A 17,431-nucleotide genomic window follows, 5' to 3' on the forward strand; every position below is an offset into this window, starting at 1 on the left:
TTTTTTTATTTTTGTCATTTTTTCAAAGATGTCCACCATGTTGGGCCTACATGTATAAACTGCGATATAGAGCTAAGTCTACTGTAAAATGTGCCTACTTTGTCAAACTATAATAATAATAATAATAACAATAATAATAATAATAATAATAATAATAATAATAATAATAATAATAATAATAATAATAATAATAATAATAATAGAACCTACATAAAATACAAAATTTGTCTGAATTTTGGAACTTTTGAATTTGCATTTTTCTTACATGACATACCTACTGCATTGTCTGTAATTTTTCTAAAGAGGGGCGTTTAGTATTGAAAGTGAATTTTCAGTGAAAAAATTTAAAATCGGGTTAAATTTTCTGATGATGGTAGAAAGGAGGGATTTATGACCGGTAATAGGCTTATCGGACATAACACGTCGGACATACGCTGGCGAAGTTACACAATTTATCGGATTAATTACCATAGCAATAGGTGAAAACAATTTTGAACATATAGATTGAATACAATACTGGTCTTTTCAAAGATACTAATCTTACAGGTGCAAGTAATCAGCACGATTCACCTATTGCTATGGTAGTTAATCCGATTATTACGTAACTTCGACAGCGTTATAGCGCTATTGCCGACAAATGTGGACGCGCTAAAGGATTAGCTGAAATATTTAATTCGATCGGACATAAGCCTAGATAAAATTATACCGGTAAAAAGTGCATGTGTGAACACAGCTATAGTTTGCTTTGGCTAAATCCTGTTCAAGTGGTAGATAACAAAGCATTGTATTTTGTCTAGGTATGTATAATCAACAATGAACAATGAGAGGATATTTCTGAACCTCGTTGACTTGGGGATGATTTGAAATGACCGCCAATTATGACTGTTGGATATTTATTACCAGAAATGTAGAAAAAGAGACAAATGTAGAATCGATAAAAAATACAATTTTGTCGAAGGAACAGAGTTCAACAAATCATAACCCCGCTTTTGGATATCGTTTGAAGTCAAATGATATACCATTTTAAAGCTTATGGTATATATTTTCTAAACACGAAATAAAACAAAATTGACCGGGGCCGACTTTACGGCTGATTCGCCGCGTCCAGTCACATATGAAGATAACATATTCAAAGCAATATTAATCGTGATATTTTGTCCTAAATACATTTGTTTAGCAATATACGGCTTTCGAAAGGAGTGGATATGTGCAATTAGCCGACCACTGAAAGCCAAACTGGAGTCAGGGTGACTCTATAAGCAGAGTCCAGCCACTCTGCGACTCTATGTCTAAAATGACTCCATATTGGGAGTCATCTGACTCCCTTGAAGAGTCATACATTTTTGACTCCGCGGAAAGGTCACCATTGATGACTCTACACAGGAGTCATTTGACTCCCAATATTGAGTCATTTTAGACATAGAGTCGCGTAGTGACTGGACTCTACTTCTAGAGTAACCCAGACTACATTTAGAGTCACACTGACTCCATTACAGGGTCACTCCGACAGTTCGGAAATAGCACAAAATAATGATACACATAGATGTACATCAAGATAAAAATTCAAAGTATATACCTACCGGAATAGGAGACTTTACTTTAAATTTTACGCCATATAGGCGATCGTCAGACGACAGGATGGAGAAATTTAGGCTGAACCACGATCCCTTAGGAATAGGAGAATATACATTCCATGGTGTCAACAGCCAAAGCATTCCAGAGTCTGACTCTCTTGAAGAGTCATAAATTTCTTGACTCCGTCGGCGACTCTGAATGTAGAGTCAATTGACTCCACCAGTAGAGTCAACTAACTCTCCTGTGACAATCAGGGACTCCTTTTGAGAGTCAGTGCTAGTTTACTCCACTTAGAGAGTCACTTGACTCTAGTCTGGCTATCAGTGACGAGTGTCTGATTATTACATAGTCAATTCACTACACATGGTGAATGGGAGATGTCCTCGAACTTTTTCAAATGTAGCAAAATACGTGAGATTTCGTGCCAATCCATGTCAACTCCAGGGATATGCACCGCAGTACCTCTTCAGATTCATACTCCATTTTGTTTTCCCGTGGCAGCAATTTAAATTTTAGGGGGGTCAGCGTAAAAAATGTGTCGCTACGCGAAAGACGATGTTTGAAGGGCCATAAATGTATAAAGGGAACCCATACATGGCTTTAACACGTCAGTTAGGTTTGCCTACTCCATAGAGTTGTACATGTTCAGCATGTACAACTCTATGCAGTAGGCAAACCTGACTGATATGATGTGTTAAAAATCCATCGAGACCCCAAGCCAATATCTCTCAGATTTGTTGTCCAAGGACATATTTTCAACATACCCGAAGTTGATGGTGGGGCAAAATGTCTGACATTGGTTTCAGGGGGGTCAAAATGTACAAAAAATGTACAATTGGGATTTTACATGTGTAATATCTCGGCTAATAGTATTCTAATATGCTCATTTTGGGAAAAGAGAAATGTCCCACCAAAGGGCTCTAACTGCCAAAAAAAAAATGGACAGTAAATTATTTTTACTTTTGGAGTTCTGACCCCCCGAAGTTGGTCCTGGATGGACGAAGTTGCATTTTGAGGGCCCTATATCTTTTAAGTAAAGTTTTATGGGTTCCCTTTATACATTTATGGCCCCCCCAAACATTGTCTTTCGCGTTGTGACACATTTTTTTTACGCTGACCCCTAAATTTCAAATTGCTGCCACGGGAAAACGAAATAGAGTATGAAGCTCAAATTCTCAGGATTTTACTTTCTCACCAATATCTAACACCACACAGAAAAAGAAAAAAATTGAAGAGGTACTGCGGTGCACATCCCTGGAGTTGACATGGATTGGCTCACAACTAATTTAAATAGATAAGTAGTAGTAAGAGTATGAGCGGCGTGAGCCTCGAATATTCTTACAAACTAGTAGCACCCACCAAAATGCTCATATAAATAGGAAGTGTCCTCTTATGGCCATCTGTCTTGGTCTGAAACTTGCCATCAACTCCAATTTGTTTATCTATAAACCTGTCACCAACTCCAATTCCTTTACCTTTGACAAGAGGTGATCTACATGTAGGGTCATGGCAGGTAAGGGGTGGTGCAATAATTATGTGTACCCCAGGGGTGAATTATAGGGGGGCAAAGATTTTTGGCAGGCCAAAAGGGGGGGGCAAGCATTTTTTTGCAGGTCGAAAGGGGGGGGTCAAGCGATTTTTGGCAGGTCGAAAGGGGGGGGCAAGCAATTTTTGGCACAGATATTTTGGGCACCGTTTCTATATGACGCCCTAAAAAAGCGTAGGAAAACGTTACGAACACGTTCAAATATGCACAATTTCCTGCTCGCTGCGCTCGCATTATATGTTAAGACAATTTAAGGTTTTAAATTCGGGTTCCCCAAAATCTTGCATGTGTAAGGGGGGGGGGGCAAAGATTTTTTGGCACGTCAAAAGGGGGGGGCAAAGGTTTTTTGGCACGTCGAAAGGGGGGGGCAAAGGTTTTTGGCACGGCCAAAGGGGGGCAAGCGATTTTGGCAGACCATTTTGAGAATTCACCCCCGGTACACATAATTATTGCACCACCCCTAACTGGGTAATTCATTGAGCAAGGTAGATGGTCATTGTATGTGTCTAGATTTATAGACTGCGTATGACAGTTTGTTGTTGTTTGACAACCTTAATTACGGGCTATACATTATTTTTCATTTTTGCCTTGCTTTCTTTACTTCTTCCTTAATTTTCTTTCCTGTCTTTTTTTCTTACTTTCATTCTTTCTTTCTTTCTTTTCTTTTCCTTCCTTTCATTCTTTCTTTTCTTTTTTTTTTTTCTTTCCTTTTTTCATTCTTATTTTCCGTCTTTCCATTCTTTCATTCCTTCTTTACTTCTTTGTTTTTCTTTTTTTTATTCTTTCTTTCCTTCTTTCTTTCCTTTTTCCTTCAAAATCCAAACTATTAAAGAGTATCTTAGCTTTAACCAACTAGGTCCCTCACATTGAGATGTTTCAAACATCAGTCAAATATGGTATATATCTCTTGTCACTACTATAATTAAATTGTGGTCTCCTAACAAAAATGATCTGCTTTAGTTTTTGTATGTGAGGTGAAGGTCAGAGTATACTAAGTAGTTGTCTTTGCAAATCCAAAATATTGGGTATTGGTTACACCCACTAATGTTTACAACATCAATCTGTCTCAAATATCTGTTATCGGTCAAGTATGTTACATATTATTCTGTTGTCACTTACTGCTATAATTGAAAGTGTTCTCTTATTGAAAGTCCTCTTAAAAAGACACAATGCAGTTCATATTGCATTGTACAATTTAAATATGGGAAATTCTCGGGGGGCACTTCAATATGAAATGGATATAGGTGTAGGGCTGGCACTTTCGCACTAAGGGGCATTCGGTGCCCGGGGGCCACTCAAATATAATGATGTAAGCATGCGTGACCAAAAAACGCGTGAAAAGGGTGTTTTTTCTTGGTTGAGCACGTTACGCGCGTGACGCGTTAAGGGGGTAAAAAACGGTGATTTTCAAATCGTTTGTAACGCATTTAGGGTACCATTTTAATCCGCTTTTCAAATCTGCTGAAACTACGATTCCGAAAAAAGTTTATTCCAGTGCCGGAATTCCCCGTTCGTAGAAATGTTTACAGCATACTCCAAACCTAGAGTGTCACTCTATTATGCAAATATATTTCATGACGTATTACATGTGATTTACCATGGCCTTGTACTTCTATGTAAAATACTGTTCAGATAAAAATGTGCATATTAATTAATGACGTCATATGAATTATGATGGGTATATAGTTCAGTGGACAGATGGGGAGACGAAAATATCATGTATTTCAAAAAGATTTTCAAGACTTTTGTAGATTCCTCACATTATTTACTACACCTTCTGGTAGATTTTTGAGTTTCCCCTTCTCTGGATTACTTTAGGAAATTATATTTGCGGTAGAAGCATGAAAAGGGGACACGATACCGGGACACGATACTTTAGGTGCCGAATTCGGAACCAAATACGAATACGAATACTGCTTAACGTTGCCTCTGGAATGGATAAATTACGCTGTAGGGCCTATAGGCCTATATTGGTATTTTATATTCTCACAAAACTACTTTACGAGAATCCAATCAGATTCATGTAACAATCTGCGAATCTGAAGGCCTCATGGTACACTCTGAATTCATCGTGTCATTATTTATAATATGTAGACCTTAATGCCTATGATGGGGGGGGGGTAGACTTTTTAGTGTTCAATGACAAGAACTGACAAGTTAGTAGGCCTACAAAAAATTGTTCAAGTTGTCAAAATCCATCAAAACTTGTAAAGTGGGTCAAATTCAGACAAAAACTTGTTTAGGGGTCAAAATTAGACAAAAACTTGTTTAGGGGTCAAAATGAGACAAAAACTTGTTTAGGGGTCACATTTTTGGGGAAAGCGCGCTAAATACTTGCTTAGGGGGTAATTTTGCTCACAGAGGAAAACTTGTTTAGGGGGTGTTCGAAAAAAATTTGGTCACGCATGCGTACACTCTCATATTTGAGTGGCCCCCCGGGATTCGGTGAGAGCAAAATGTACAAAATATGGGGTCATTGGGTGAGAGCATGATTTTTTGGCATTCGGTGAGGGCAAAATTGAAAAAATATGGGGTCATTGGGTGAGAACATGACCTTTTTTTAAATGGAATCTTTGGGTGAGAGCCTAAAAAGCGCCACAGAAACCTCGAAAATCAAATTTTTAATTCTAAATGGCTTCAAATTTCTTTGTTTTGTTTTTTCAAAATAAGTAACAAAATCAGTGATAAATGAAAGTTGCTGTTCAAATTGAACTTGTAAGGGTCTTTGGGTGACAGATCAAATGGAAAAATAGGGGGTCTTCGGGTGACAGAGCATGTGTTCGTAAAAAAATATGGGGTCTTTGGGTGACAGCGATGCTGAAAAAGGGGGTCTTAACAGCCCTACATACGCGTCACCTCCAAAGTTGAGTGCCCCCGGGGGGAAATTATAGCACTGCTGGAAAAAGGTACGGTGTGCTACTAGAACAGTAAAAAAACTAGTTTTGTTTTCAGTGCATATGTTTCTCAATCTCCCAAGCAGGGAAAATCCGTTAGTATTACAGTGCAGCACGGATATGCAATCACACTTAATCTATTTCACAAGAAAATACTATGGTTAGGCAACACAAAATTTAAAATTCGTTTCACGTCCCCATGTTTTTGGAAAAGTGAGGAGGGTTTCCTTGGGTTTTTTGTGGCACAAATGACATTGATATGTAGTAAGTTTCATGTAAAATTGCCATTGCTAGCTGTTTTCAGCATCTCCGAGGAAAACGATGAGGCCCTTTTATATTTTATGATTATGGTGGTTAGACCCCTTAGAGTGCCAGAAAAACACTTGAAATTGATTTATGCTGGCTAGTTAACCTCTTTATCAGCAACAACTTATACAAAGGTATTAAAACCTGAAAATTGAAAAAAAAAATGTAATCCCAGAAAATGAGGAGTGAGGCGGATGTGAAACGAATTAAATGTTTTTACACAATATCATAGTTTTAGAAAAGTCAATCTTTTTAGACACTATAATATAAACTTATTATAGAGTTTTTACAATTATTAGAAAGTGATTCTAAATCCCTCAAACAGGGATAAATATCCTTTATTATAACAGGAACAGCTAGTGTAGAAAGGATATCGGATATGCAATCAATAATTTAATCTATTGCACAATAAAATACTATGATTTTGACACAAATATCATACTAAAGTTTGTTTCAATCTTTTTCAATACTTAATGACAAGATATTGTTTTCAGTGCAAATGTGTTTCTAAATCCCCAAAACAGGACAAATCCTTTAATATAACAGGAACAAGTAGTGTAGCACGGATATACAATCACATTTAATTTAGTTTATTGGCAAATATATTTGCATAATGTCTAAATTCCCCGAGTAGGGATAAAAATCCTTTCCCGGAATCCTTTAGTGTACTACAGGAACAAATAGTATAGCATGGATATGTCATCACATTTAACATGTTTAATCTATTTCACAATAAGGTACTACGATTTTGACACTAATATCACACTTTAAATTACTTTTATCTTTTTCGATATTTAATGACTTATATAGAGTTTTTTCAATGATTAGAAAATGTCTTCCCATGTATATTTCTAGATCCCCAAACAGGGAAAAAGTTTGTAGCGTATAACATGAACAATTAGTGTAGCACGGATATACAATCATTTAATCTATTTCACAATAAAGTAGTAAGGTTTACAAAATATCATAGTTTAAATTTGTCACTCTTTTCTATACTTCAGGTGGTACTACACCCCTGATAAATTTGTGACTATTTTTGCATTTTTCTCAAAAAATAATTACACACTGGTAACAAAAGTTATGTATATTATAGGGGCAAGGAATTCAATTACTACACTGGAATTTCAGTGACTCAAGACAAGCGGTACGTTATTTACGGTCTATCTCGTAATCGCGAAAGCACGCAACGCTCTATCGCGTATACGCGAAGGCACGCGACGCTGGCGTGATTGTTATACACGGCACGATCGAACAATCGGCCCTTATGAATATGCGAGAATTCACAGCATACAATATACGAGAACTTTGACTGGTTGTACGTGGTCTATTACTCTTTCGTCCATGCCTATTTCATACACATGATACACGAGAAAAAAATACCATGATTTTTTTTTTATTCTTATAACCAAATTCTCACTAAAAATTGTGAAAAATCCTACGCGTCGCGTACGCGTTTGAACCCACTGCGAGTATTACGCAGAGTGCATTGTACGTACATTCTCGATACCTTCCGCGTAGTTTTCTAACAGCAAAGAACAAAATGTGGTTCAAGCATACATTAGTTAGGTAATCACCCTAATTATTTCGGATTATTCCCTTTTATTAGTATCATTATTATTATTTTGTTCTTGTGCGAAGATTAGTGAATAAATTATGTTTAAATGCATGCTTGAACCATATTTTGTACTTTGTTCTCAAAATTACATAAAATGACTTAGGCAATTAGCGTAGCGTGCTGACGACATATTTAAATGAAATACTGATTGTTACACAAATATCATACAACTAATTTAAACAGATAAGAACAGTAAGAACACTTAACTAGTTTTGTTTTCAGTGCGTATGTTTTTTAATCTTCCAAACAGGGAAATATCCGTTAGTATAACAGAAACAACTAGACATGTACATAACTGTGGTCTAAGACCACGAACACAGCCGTTGTGTGACCCTTAATGACCTTTGACCCCAAAATCTCTGAACACCCCATTGACAAAGGTGAATGTCAATGCATATGTGCACATGGCGTCACTCTGGTATATGTTATTTGTGCCCGAAGAGGCATTTTGCAGGAATTTCGTTTTAGACCGGAAGTGACCCCTTAATAACCTTTGACCCCAAATAAAAAATTACCACACATACACTGGGTAATAACAATTCATAAACATACCGTTACAATGCTATGTTTTTCTTAGTTAATAAAAATGTTTGAAGGTATTTCGTTTAATACCGGAAGTGACCCCTTAATGACCTTTGACCCAAAATCTGTGAGGACCCCATAGACACTAGGTATTAACAATGCATGTGCGCAATTGGCATCAGTCTCCTATGTAATTTGTGGGAGAAGAAGCATTTTAAAGGTATTTCGTTTTATTCCTTTAATCCCTTAATGACCTTTGACCCCAATTTAAAAAATACGACATATACATTGGATAACCGCAATTCATTTATGAACATACCGTTACTGGCCCATGTTTTTCTTAGCAAATAAAAATTTTTGAAGGTTTTTCGTTTTATACCGGAAATGACCCCTTAATGACCTTTGACCCCAAATCTGTGAGGACCCCATAGACACTGGGTATTAACAATGCATGTGTGCAAGTGGCATCAGTCTCCTATGTATTTTGTGGGAGAAGAAGCATTTTAAAGGTATTTCGTTTTATACAGGAAGTGACCCCTTAATGACATTTGACCCCAATTTAAAAACTACCACGTATACATTGGATAACCACAATTCATTTATGAACATACCGTTACTGGCCCATGTTTTTCTTAGCAAATACAAATTTTGAAGGTTTTTCGTTTTATACCGGAAATGACCCCTTAATGACCTTTGACCCCAAATCTGTGAGGACCCCATAGACACTGGGTAATAACAATGCATGTGTGCAAGTGGCGTCACTGTCCTACGTAATCTGTGGGAGAAGAAGCATTTTGAGTTAAAATCATGTTTTTTACCCCTATGACCCCTACGTGACCTTTGACCCCACAAGTTTCATGTGACATGTAGGGGCATGGTCAATGATAGTTATGACCAAGTTAGGTCAAAATCGGTGTAAGCATGTCAGTGCTAGAGCAAATATAAAGGTCGACAGAAGAAAGAAGAAGAACTAGACTTAGCTGTGGTCTAACCCACGAACACAGCCGTGTTGTGACCCCTAATGACATTTGACCCCAAAATATATGAAAATGCCGATAGACATTGGCTAATGTCAATGCATGGGTGCACGTGGAACCATTTTGCTATGTTACTTGTGGCAGAAGGGACATTTTGAAGGTTTTTCGTCTCAACCGGAAGTGACCCCTTAATGACATTTGACCCCAAATAAAAAAATACCACATATGAATTGGGTAACCACAATTCATGTGTACTGTACCGTTACTGTCCTATGTTTTTCTTAGCATATAAAAATTTTTGAAGGTTTTTCGTTTTATACCGGAAGTGACCCCTTAATGACCTTTGACCCCAAATCTGTGAGGACCCCATAAACACTGGGTAATAGCAATGCATGTGTGCAAGTGGTGTCACTGTCCTACGTAATTTGTGGGAGAAGAAGCATTTTAAAGGTATTTCGTTTTATACCGGAAGTGGCCCTTAATGACCTTTGACCCTAAATAAAAAAATACCATATTTACACAGGGTAACTGCAATTTATGTGTGAACATACCGTTACTGTCCTATGTTTTTCTTAGCAAATAAAAAAAATTGAAGGTTTTTCGTTTTATACCGGAAGTGACCCCTTAATGACATTTGACCCCAAATCTGTGAGGACCCCATAGACACTGGGTAATAACAATTCATGTGTGCAAGTGGTGTCACTGTCCTACGTAATTTGTGGGAGAAGAAGCATTTTAAAGGTATTTCGTTTCATACCGAAAGTGGCCCCTTAATGACCTTTGACCCTAAATAAAAAATACCACATATACACAGGGTAACTACAATTTATGTGTGAACATACCTTTACTGTCCTATGTTTTTCTTAGCAAATAAAAAATTTTGAAGGTTTTTCGTTTTATACCGGAAGTGACCCCTTAATGACCTTTTGACCCCAAATCTGTGAGGACCCCATAGACACTGGGTAATAACAATTCATGTGTGCAAGTGGTGTCACTGTCCTACGTAATTTGTGGGAGAAGAAGCATTTTAAAGGTATTTCGTTTTATACCGGAAGTGGCCCCTTAATGACCTTTGACCCTAAATTAAAAAATACCACATATACACAGGGTAACTGCAATTTATGTGTGAACATACCGTTACTGTCCTATGTTTTTCTTAGCAAATAAAAAAAATTGAAGTTTTTTCGTTTTATACCGGAAGTGACCCCTTAATGACCTTTGACCCCAAATCTGTGAGGACCCCATAGACACAAGATAATAACAATGCATGTGTGCAAGTGGTGTCACTGTCCTACGTAATCTGTGAGAGAAGAAGCATTTTGAGTTGAAATCACGTTTTGACCCCTATGACCCCTGCGTGACCTTTGACCCCACGAGTTTCATATGACATGTAGGGGCATGGTCAATGATGGTTGTGACAAAGTTAGGTCAAAATCGGTGTAAGCATGTAAGTGCTAGAGCAAATGTAGTGGTCGGCAGAAAGAAAGAAGAAAGAAGAAAGAACCTGTAAGAAAAAAGACACAGCCGTGACTAACGTCACGGCTGTGTAACGAGATCTGATTGCGTTCGCCTGCGACCGCGAGGATGCACAGCCAGCAGTGACAAATGAATCTGTGAGAACCGGAAGTGATCGCTTAATTACCTTTGACCCCGCAAAAATATTACATAGTGCTTAGGATGTCATAAGGAATATTCCTGGTGAATTTCAGCTTAATCGGAACGTATACATGGATTTTGATTTTTTTAAATTTTTGATTGACCTTTTGACCCCCTTAATGACCTTGGAAAAAAAAAAAAAAAAAACCTTATGTACACCGACAAAATGCATTGTTCTAATTTTAATTAAAAAATTCTATCATTCTTATTTGTCGAGATAAAAATTCTTAAAGTTATTTAGCTAAAAACAGGAAGTGACCCCTTAATGACCTTTGACCCCAAAAATTAAAATACCATGCATACATCAGGTAACACTGATTCATGTATGATGATTATATTACTCTGGTCTGTTTACATTTTGAGATAAACAATTTTAAATCATTTTTGATAATTTTGGTTTTTGACCGGAAGTAACCCCTTAATGACCTTTGACCCCAAAACTGTAGGCATCCTAAAGACCCTAGCTAGTAGCAATGCATGTGTGCTAATAGCGACTCTCTGCTATGTAATTTGTAAAGACAGTGATTTTTTGAATATTTTTAACACATTTTTCAGACTTTTACCGGAAGTGACCCCTTAATGACCTTTGATCCCAATTCTGTTAACAACTTTTAGACACTGGCTATAGATGATGCATGTGTGTAAGTGACGTCACGGTGCTATGTAATATGTGGGAGGAGAAGCATTTTTAGCGAAAATCCAAGTTTTGGCCATTGACCGGAAGTGGATGACATTTGACCGGAAGTTGATCATGTGACATCTGTGGCACCACCAAACAGTTCTACTGACCAAGTATGGTCAACATGCATGAAAGCATGTGGCTACGATGGCTGATTATGATGTTGACAGAAGAAGAAGAAGAAGAAAGAAAGAAAGAAGAACGCGGTAAAAAGAATGCACAGCGCCGATGGCGGCTGTGCAATTAGCTGTGGTCTAAGACCACGAACACAGCCGTGTTTTGACGCCTTAATGACCTTTGACCTCAAAATATATAAAACGCCCATAGACATTGGCTAATGTCAATGTATGGGTCCAAGTGGCACCACTTTGCTATGTTATTTGTGGCAGAAAGGGGCATTTTGAAGGTTTTTCATCTCAGACCGGAAGTGACCCCTTAATGACCTTTGACCCCAAATGAAAAAATACCACATGTACAATAGGTAAACACAATTCACGTGTGAATATACCATCACCCTCAATGTTTTTCTTAGCAAATAAAAATTTTTGAAGGTTTTTCGTTTTATACCGGAAGTGACCCTTAATGACCTTTGATTCCAAATTTGTGAGGACCCCATAGACAATGGGTAATAACAATGCATGTGTGCAAGTGGCGTCACTGTCATACGTAATTTGTGGGAGAAGAAGCATTTTAAAGGAATTTCGTTTTATACCGGAAGTAGCACCTTAATGACATTTGACCCTAAATAAAAAAATACCACATATGCACAGAGTAACTACAATTTATTTGTGAACATACTGTTACTGTCCTATGTTTTTCTTAGCAAATAAAAATTTTTGAAGGTTTTTCGTTTTATACCGGAAGTGACCCCTTAATGACCTTTGACCCCCAAATCTGTGAGGACCCCATAGACACTGGATAATAACAATGCATGTGTGCAAGTGGTGTCACTCTCCTACGTAATCTGTGAGAGAAGAAGCATTTTGAGTTGAAATCACGTTTTTGACCCCTATGACCCCTGCTTGACCTTTGACCCCACGAATTTCATATGACATGTAGGGGCATGGTCAATGATGGTTGTGACCAAGTTAGGTCAAAATCGGTACAAGCATGTAAGTGCTAGAGCAAATGTAGTGGTCGGCAGAAGAAAGAAGAAGAAGAAGAAAGAACCTGTAAGAAAAAAGACACAGCCGTGACTAACGTCACGGCTGTGTAAGAAGAAGATCCTGTAAGAAAAAAGACACAGCCGTAGTCAACGGCTGTGTAATTAGTGGAGCAAAGGTATGTAATCACACTTAACCTATTTCATAAGAAAATACTATGGTTAGGCCACACGAAATTTAAATTCGTTTCACATCTCCATGTTTTTGGAAACGTGAGGAGGGTGGTGATTTTTTTTTGTGTGTGGCAAAACTGACATTGGTATACAGCAAGTTTCACATGAAATTGACATTGCTAGCTGTTTTTAGCATCTTCGAGGAAACGACGAGGCCCTTTTATATTTTATGATTATGGTGGGTAGACCCCTTAGAGTGCCAGAAAAAACACTTGAAAGTGATTCATGCAGGCTATTTAACCTCTTTATCAGCAAAAACTTATACAAAGGTATTAAAACCTGAAAATTGCAAATTGAAAAAAAATGTAATCCCAGAAAATGAGGAGTGAGGCGGATGTGAAACGAATTAAATGTTTTTACACAATATCATAGTTTTAGAAAAGTCAATCTTTTTAGACACTATAATATAAACTTATTATAGAGTTTTTACAATTATTAGAAAGTGATTCTAAATCCTCAAACAGGGATAAATATCCTTTATTATAACAGGAACAGCTAGTGTAGAAAGGATATCGGATATGCAATCAATAATTTAATCTATTGCACAATAAAATACTATGATTTTGACACAAATATCATACTAAAGTTTGTTTCAATCTTTTTCAATACTTAATGACAAGATATTGTTTTCAGTGCAAATGTGTTTCTAAATCCCCAAAACAGGACAAATCCTTTAATATAACAGGAACAAGTAGTGTAGCACGAATATACAATCACATTTAATTTAGTTAATTGGAAAATATATTTACATAATGTCTAAATTCCCCGAGCAGGGATAAAAATCCTTTAGTGTACTACAGGAACAAATAGTATAGCATGGATATGTCATCACATTTAACATGTTTAATCTATTTCACAATAAGGTACTACGATTTTGACACTAATATCACACTTTAAATTACTTTTATCTTTTTCGATATTTAATGACTTATATAGAGTTTTTTCAATGATTAGAAAATGTCTTCCCATGTATATTTCTAGATCCCCAAACAGGGAAAAAGTTTGTAGCGTATAACATGAACAATTAGTGTAGCACGGATATACAATCATTTAATCTATTTCACAATAAAGTAGTAAGGTTTACAAAATATCATAGTTTAAATTTGTCACTCTTTTTCTATACTTCAGGTGGTACTACACCCCCTGATAAATTTGTGACTATTTTTGCATTTTTCTCAAAAAATAATTACACACTGGTAACAAAAGTTATGTATATTATAGGGGCAAGGAATCCAATTACTACACTGGAATTTCAGTGACTCAAGACAAGCGGTACGTTATTTACGGTCTATCTCGTAATCGCGAAAGCACGCAACGCTCTATCGCGTATACGCGAAGGCACGCGACGCTGGCGTGATTGTTATACACGGCACGATCGAACAATCGGCCCTTATGAATATGCGAGAATTCACAGCATACTGATCCGGAGTGGAGCCCCTAAGGCGGTCTGGTGAATGAACTTCAACACCTTCCGGCAGCTCCTGCATCCAAGTTGATGCCAAACGTATTGCTTCGCTCTCCTTTGGACTACATCAACGAGGCCAAGAGGGGGACTCTGATTACTGGGCAGCTCAGAGTCTCCAAAAAATTTGCCCAGGCACGTGCCCTGGAGAGGTCACTTCAGTGCCACTGCATGCAGTGGCAGAAACAACACGGGATGCAGCAGTTACGAGTGATAAGCCCACACCAATTGACGTAGGTTACTGGTGCTACAGGGTGCATTCGACGGTGGGAGGTATCATCGTGTCCCACTGGTCAGCTACCGCCCACCTAAAGCTGGGCAGTCCCCAGTTAGTAAGGTGCTGACCCGTCACGGTCTGCCTGCTTCACAGGGTGCTTGGAGCTTAGAGTAGCAACTTAACAAACAGACCGCAAACAGTGCACCTGGAAAGCAACAAAGAAACAAGAAATTTCCAGTCTTGCGTTTAGCTAGCTGGAACGTCAGGACCATGTGTCCTGGCATCACAGATGATCTCCGTCTGATTGACGATGCAAGGAAGACAGCCATCATTAATCGCGAGCTCAAAAGACTGAATATTGACATTGCTGGTTTGCAGGAGACAAGGCTCCTCTCTGATGGAAGTCTAAGAGAACAAGACCAACCACGCCAGCATGGAGTCGGGTTTGCAGTGAGGAATACCTTACTCTCTTCAATTGAACCACCTACTGGAGGTACAGAACGTTTCCTCTCACTCCGCCTTTCGACATCTTCAGGCCCGGTGAGCATAATGAACGTTTACGCTCCTACCCTTTGCTCCTCTACTGAGACCAAGGATCAGTTTTATGAGGAACTGGACTCAGCCATCAGATGTATAGCCGCTAACGAGGACTTTATTCCTACTTGGAGACTTCAATGCACGGGTAGGTGCAGATCACAGTGCATGGCCCAGCTGTCTCGGACACTTCGGTGTAGGTAAAATGAATGAAAATGGACAAAGACTGCTTGAGCTATGCTCGTATTACAACCTTTGCATCACCAACACTTTCTTCAGTACAAAACCATGCCACAGAGTGTCTTGGAGACATCCCAGATCCCACCATTGGCATCAGCTGGACCTCATCATCACCAGAAGATCATCTCTGAACTGTGTGAACATCACCGCAGCTACCATAGTGCTGACTGCAATATAGACCACTCATTAGTCAGCAGCAAAGTGCGTATGCAGCCAAAACGTATCCATCACTCTAAGCAGAAGAGGCGTCCACGTATCAACACCACAGGAACAACAATCCCCGCCTTGTGTGAGCACTTTGCTAAATCTATAGAACAATCCCTGCAGGACTGTCCTGAAACACCCACTGTGGAGAGATGGAATTTCCTTAGAGACACTATATATAACACAGCCATGGAGACTTTTGGCAAGAGAAGTAAACAAAATCCTGATTGGTTTGAAGCTAAAATATTGGAGATGGAACCAGTTGTTGAAGCTAAACGATCTGCTCTCATCAACTACAAGAGTGCACCCTCGTAGAAGACACTTGCAACACTTCAAAAGGCAAAGAGAAATGCCCAGAGAACTGCAAGGCGCTCTGCCAACGACTATTGGCTGACCCTCTGTCAGAACATCCAACTGCATGTCAACAGTGGCAATGTCCGTGGTATGTATGAAGGCATCAGAAAAGCGTTTGGGCCCACCACCACCAAGACTGCACCAATAAAGTCATCTGATGGTGCTGTCATTAAAGATCGAAGCAAACAGATGGAAAGATGGGTTGAGCACTACAAGGAGCTCTATTCCCAGGAAAATGTGGTTACCGAAGCTGCATTGAACAGCATTAAGAGGCAGCCAGAAATAGAAGAGCTTGATAACCCACCCTCCCTAGAAGAACTGTGTAAGGCCATCGACTCTCTCTCTAGTGGCAAAGCTCCAGGAAAAGATGCAATCCCTCCCGAGGTCATCAAAGCAGGCAAGAATACACCCCTCCTTCATCACCTTCATGAGCTTCTCTGTCTTTGTTGGCAAGAAGGGATGGTACCTCAGGATATGCGAGACTCTGTTATAGTTACACTCTACAAAAACAAAGGTGACCGCAGCGATTGTAACAACTACCGGGGTATCTCTCTCCTAAGTATAGTTGGGAAGGTCTTTGCCCGGGTAGTCCTCAACAGGTTGCAGACGCTAGCTGAGCGTGTTTATCCTGAATCACAATGTGGCTTCAGGTCTGGGAGGTCAACCATCGATATGATATTTTCCGTACGGCAACTTCAAGAAAAATGTCGGGAGCAGAGACAACCACTCTTCATTGCATTCATCGACCTGACAAAGGCATTCGATCTAGTCAGCAGGAAAGGTCTTTTCACACTACTGGAGAAAATTGGATGCCCACCAAAGCTGCGCAAGATGATCATATCATTCCATGAAGGAATGCATGGCACTGTCCAGTACGATGGCTCCTCCTCTGATGCCTTCCAAATCAGGAGTGGAGTGAAGCAGGGATGTGTGCTTGCTCCTACACTCTTCGGTATCTTTTTCTCTCTGCTACTGACGCATGCTTTCAGCTCATCAGAGGATGGTGTGTATCTCCACACAAGAAGCGATGGAGGTCTGTTTAACCTATCACGTCTCCGAGCAAAGACCAAGGTGCAGAGAGTCCTGATCAGAGATATGCTATTTGCTGATGATGCGGCTTTGACGGCAAAGTCTGAAGCGGATATACAGAGACTCATCAGCAGCTTTGCAGATGCATGTAGAGAATTTGGCCTGACAATCAGTCTGAAGAAGACCAACATTATGGCTCAGGATGCCAGTATTACACCCTGCATCAGTATCAACGACTACATGCTTGAAGTGGTGGAAGTCTTCACTTACCTTGGTTCCAAAATC

The 17,431-nt window shown here is 38.9% G+C and overlaps 1 protein-coding gene across 1 annotated transcript; it reads left to right on the forward strand.

The window, feature by feature from the left end:
- The first annotated feature begins 15,055 nt into the window (after positions 1-15,055).
- LOC140144002 (craniofacial development protein 2-like) lies at positions 15,056-15,523 on the forward strand. The gene has a single exon (XM_072165831.1). It carries the CDS (start codon positions 15,056-15,058, stop codon positions 15,521-15,523), a length of 468 nt encoding a protein of 155 aa, XP_072021932.1.
- Positions 15,524-17,431: the final 1,908 nt, after the last annotated feature.

This window comes from Amphiura filiformis, unplaced genomic scaffold, assembly GCF_039555335.1.
Source record: "Amphiura filiformis unplaced genomic scaffold, Afil_fr2py scaffold_36, whole genome shotgun sequence".
Classification (NCBI taxonomy): domain Eukaryota; kingdom Metazoa; phylum Echinodermata; class Ophiuroidea; order Amphilepidida; family Amphiuridae; genus Amphiura; species Amphiura filiformis.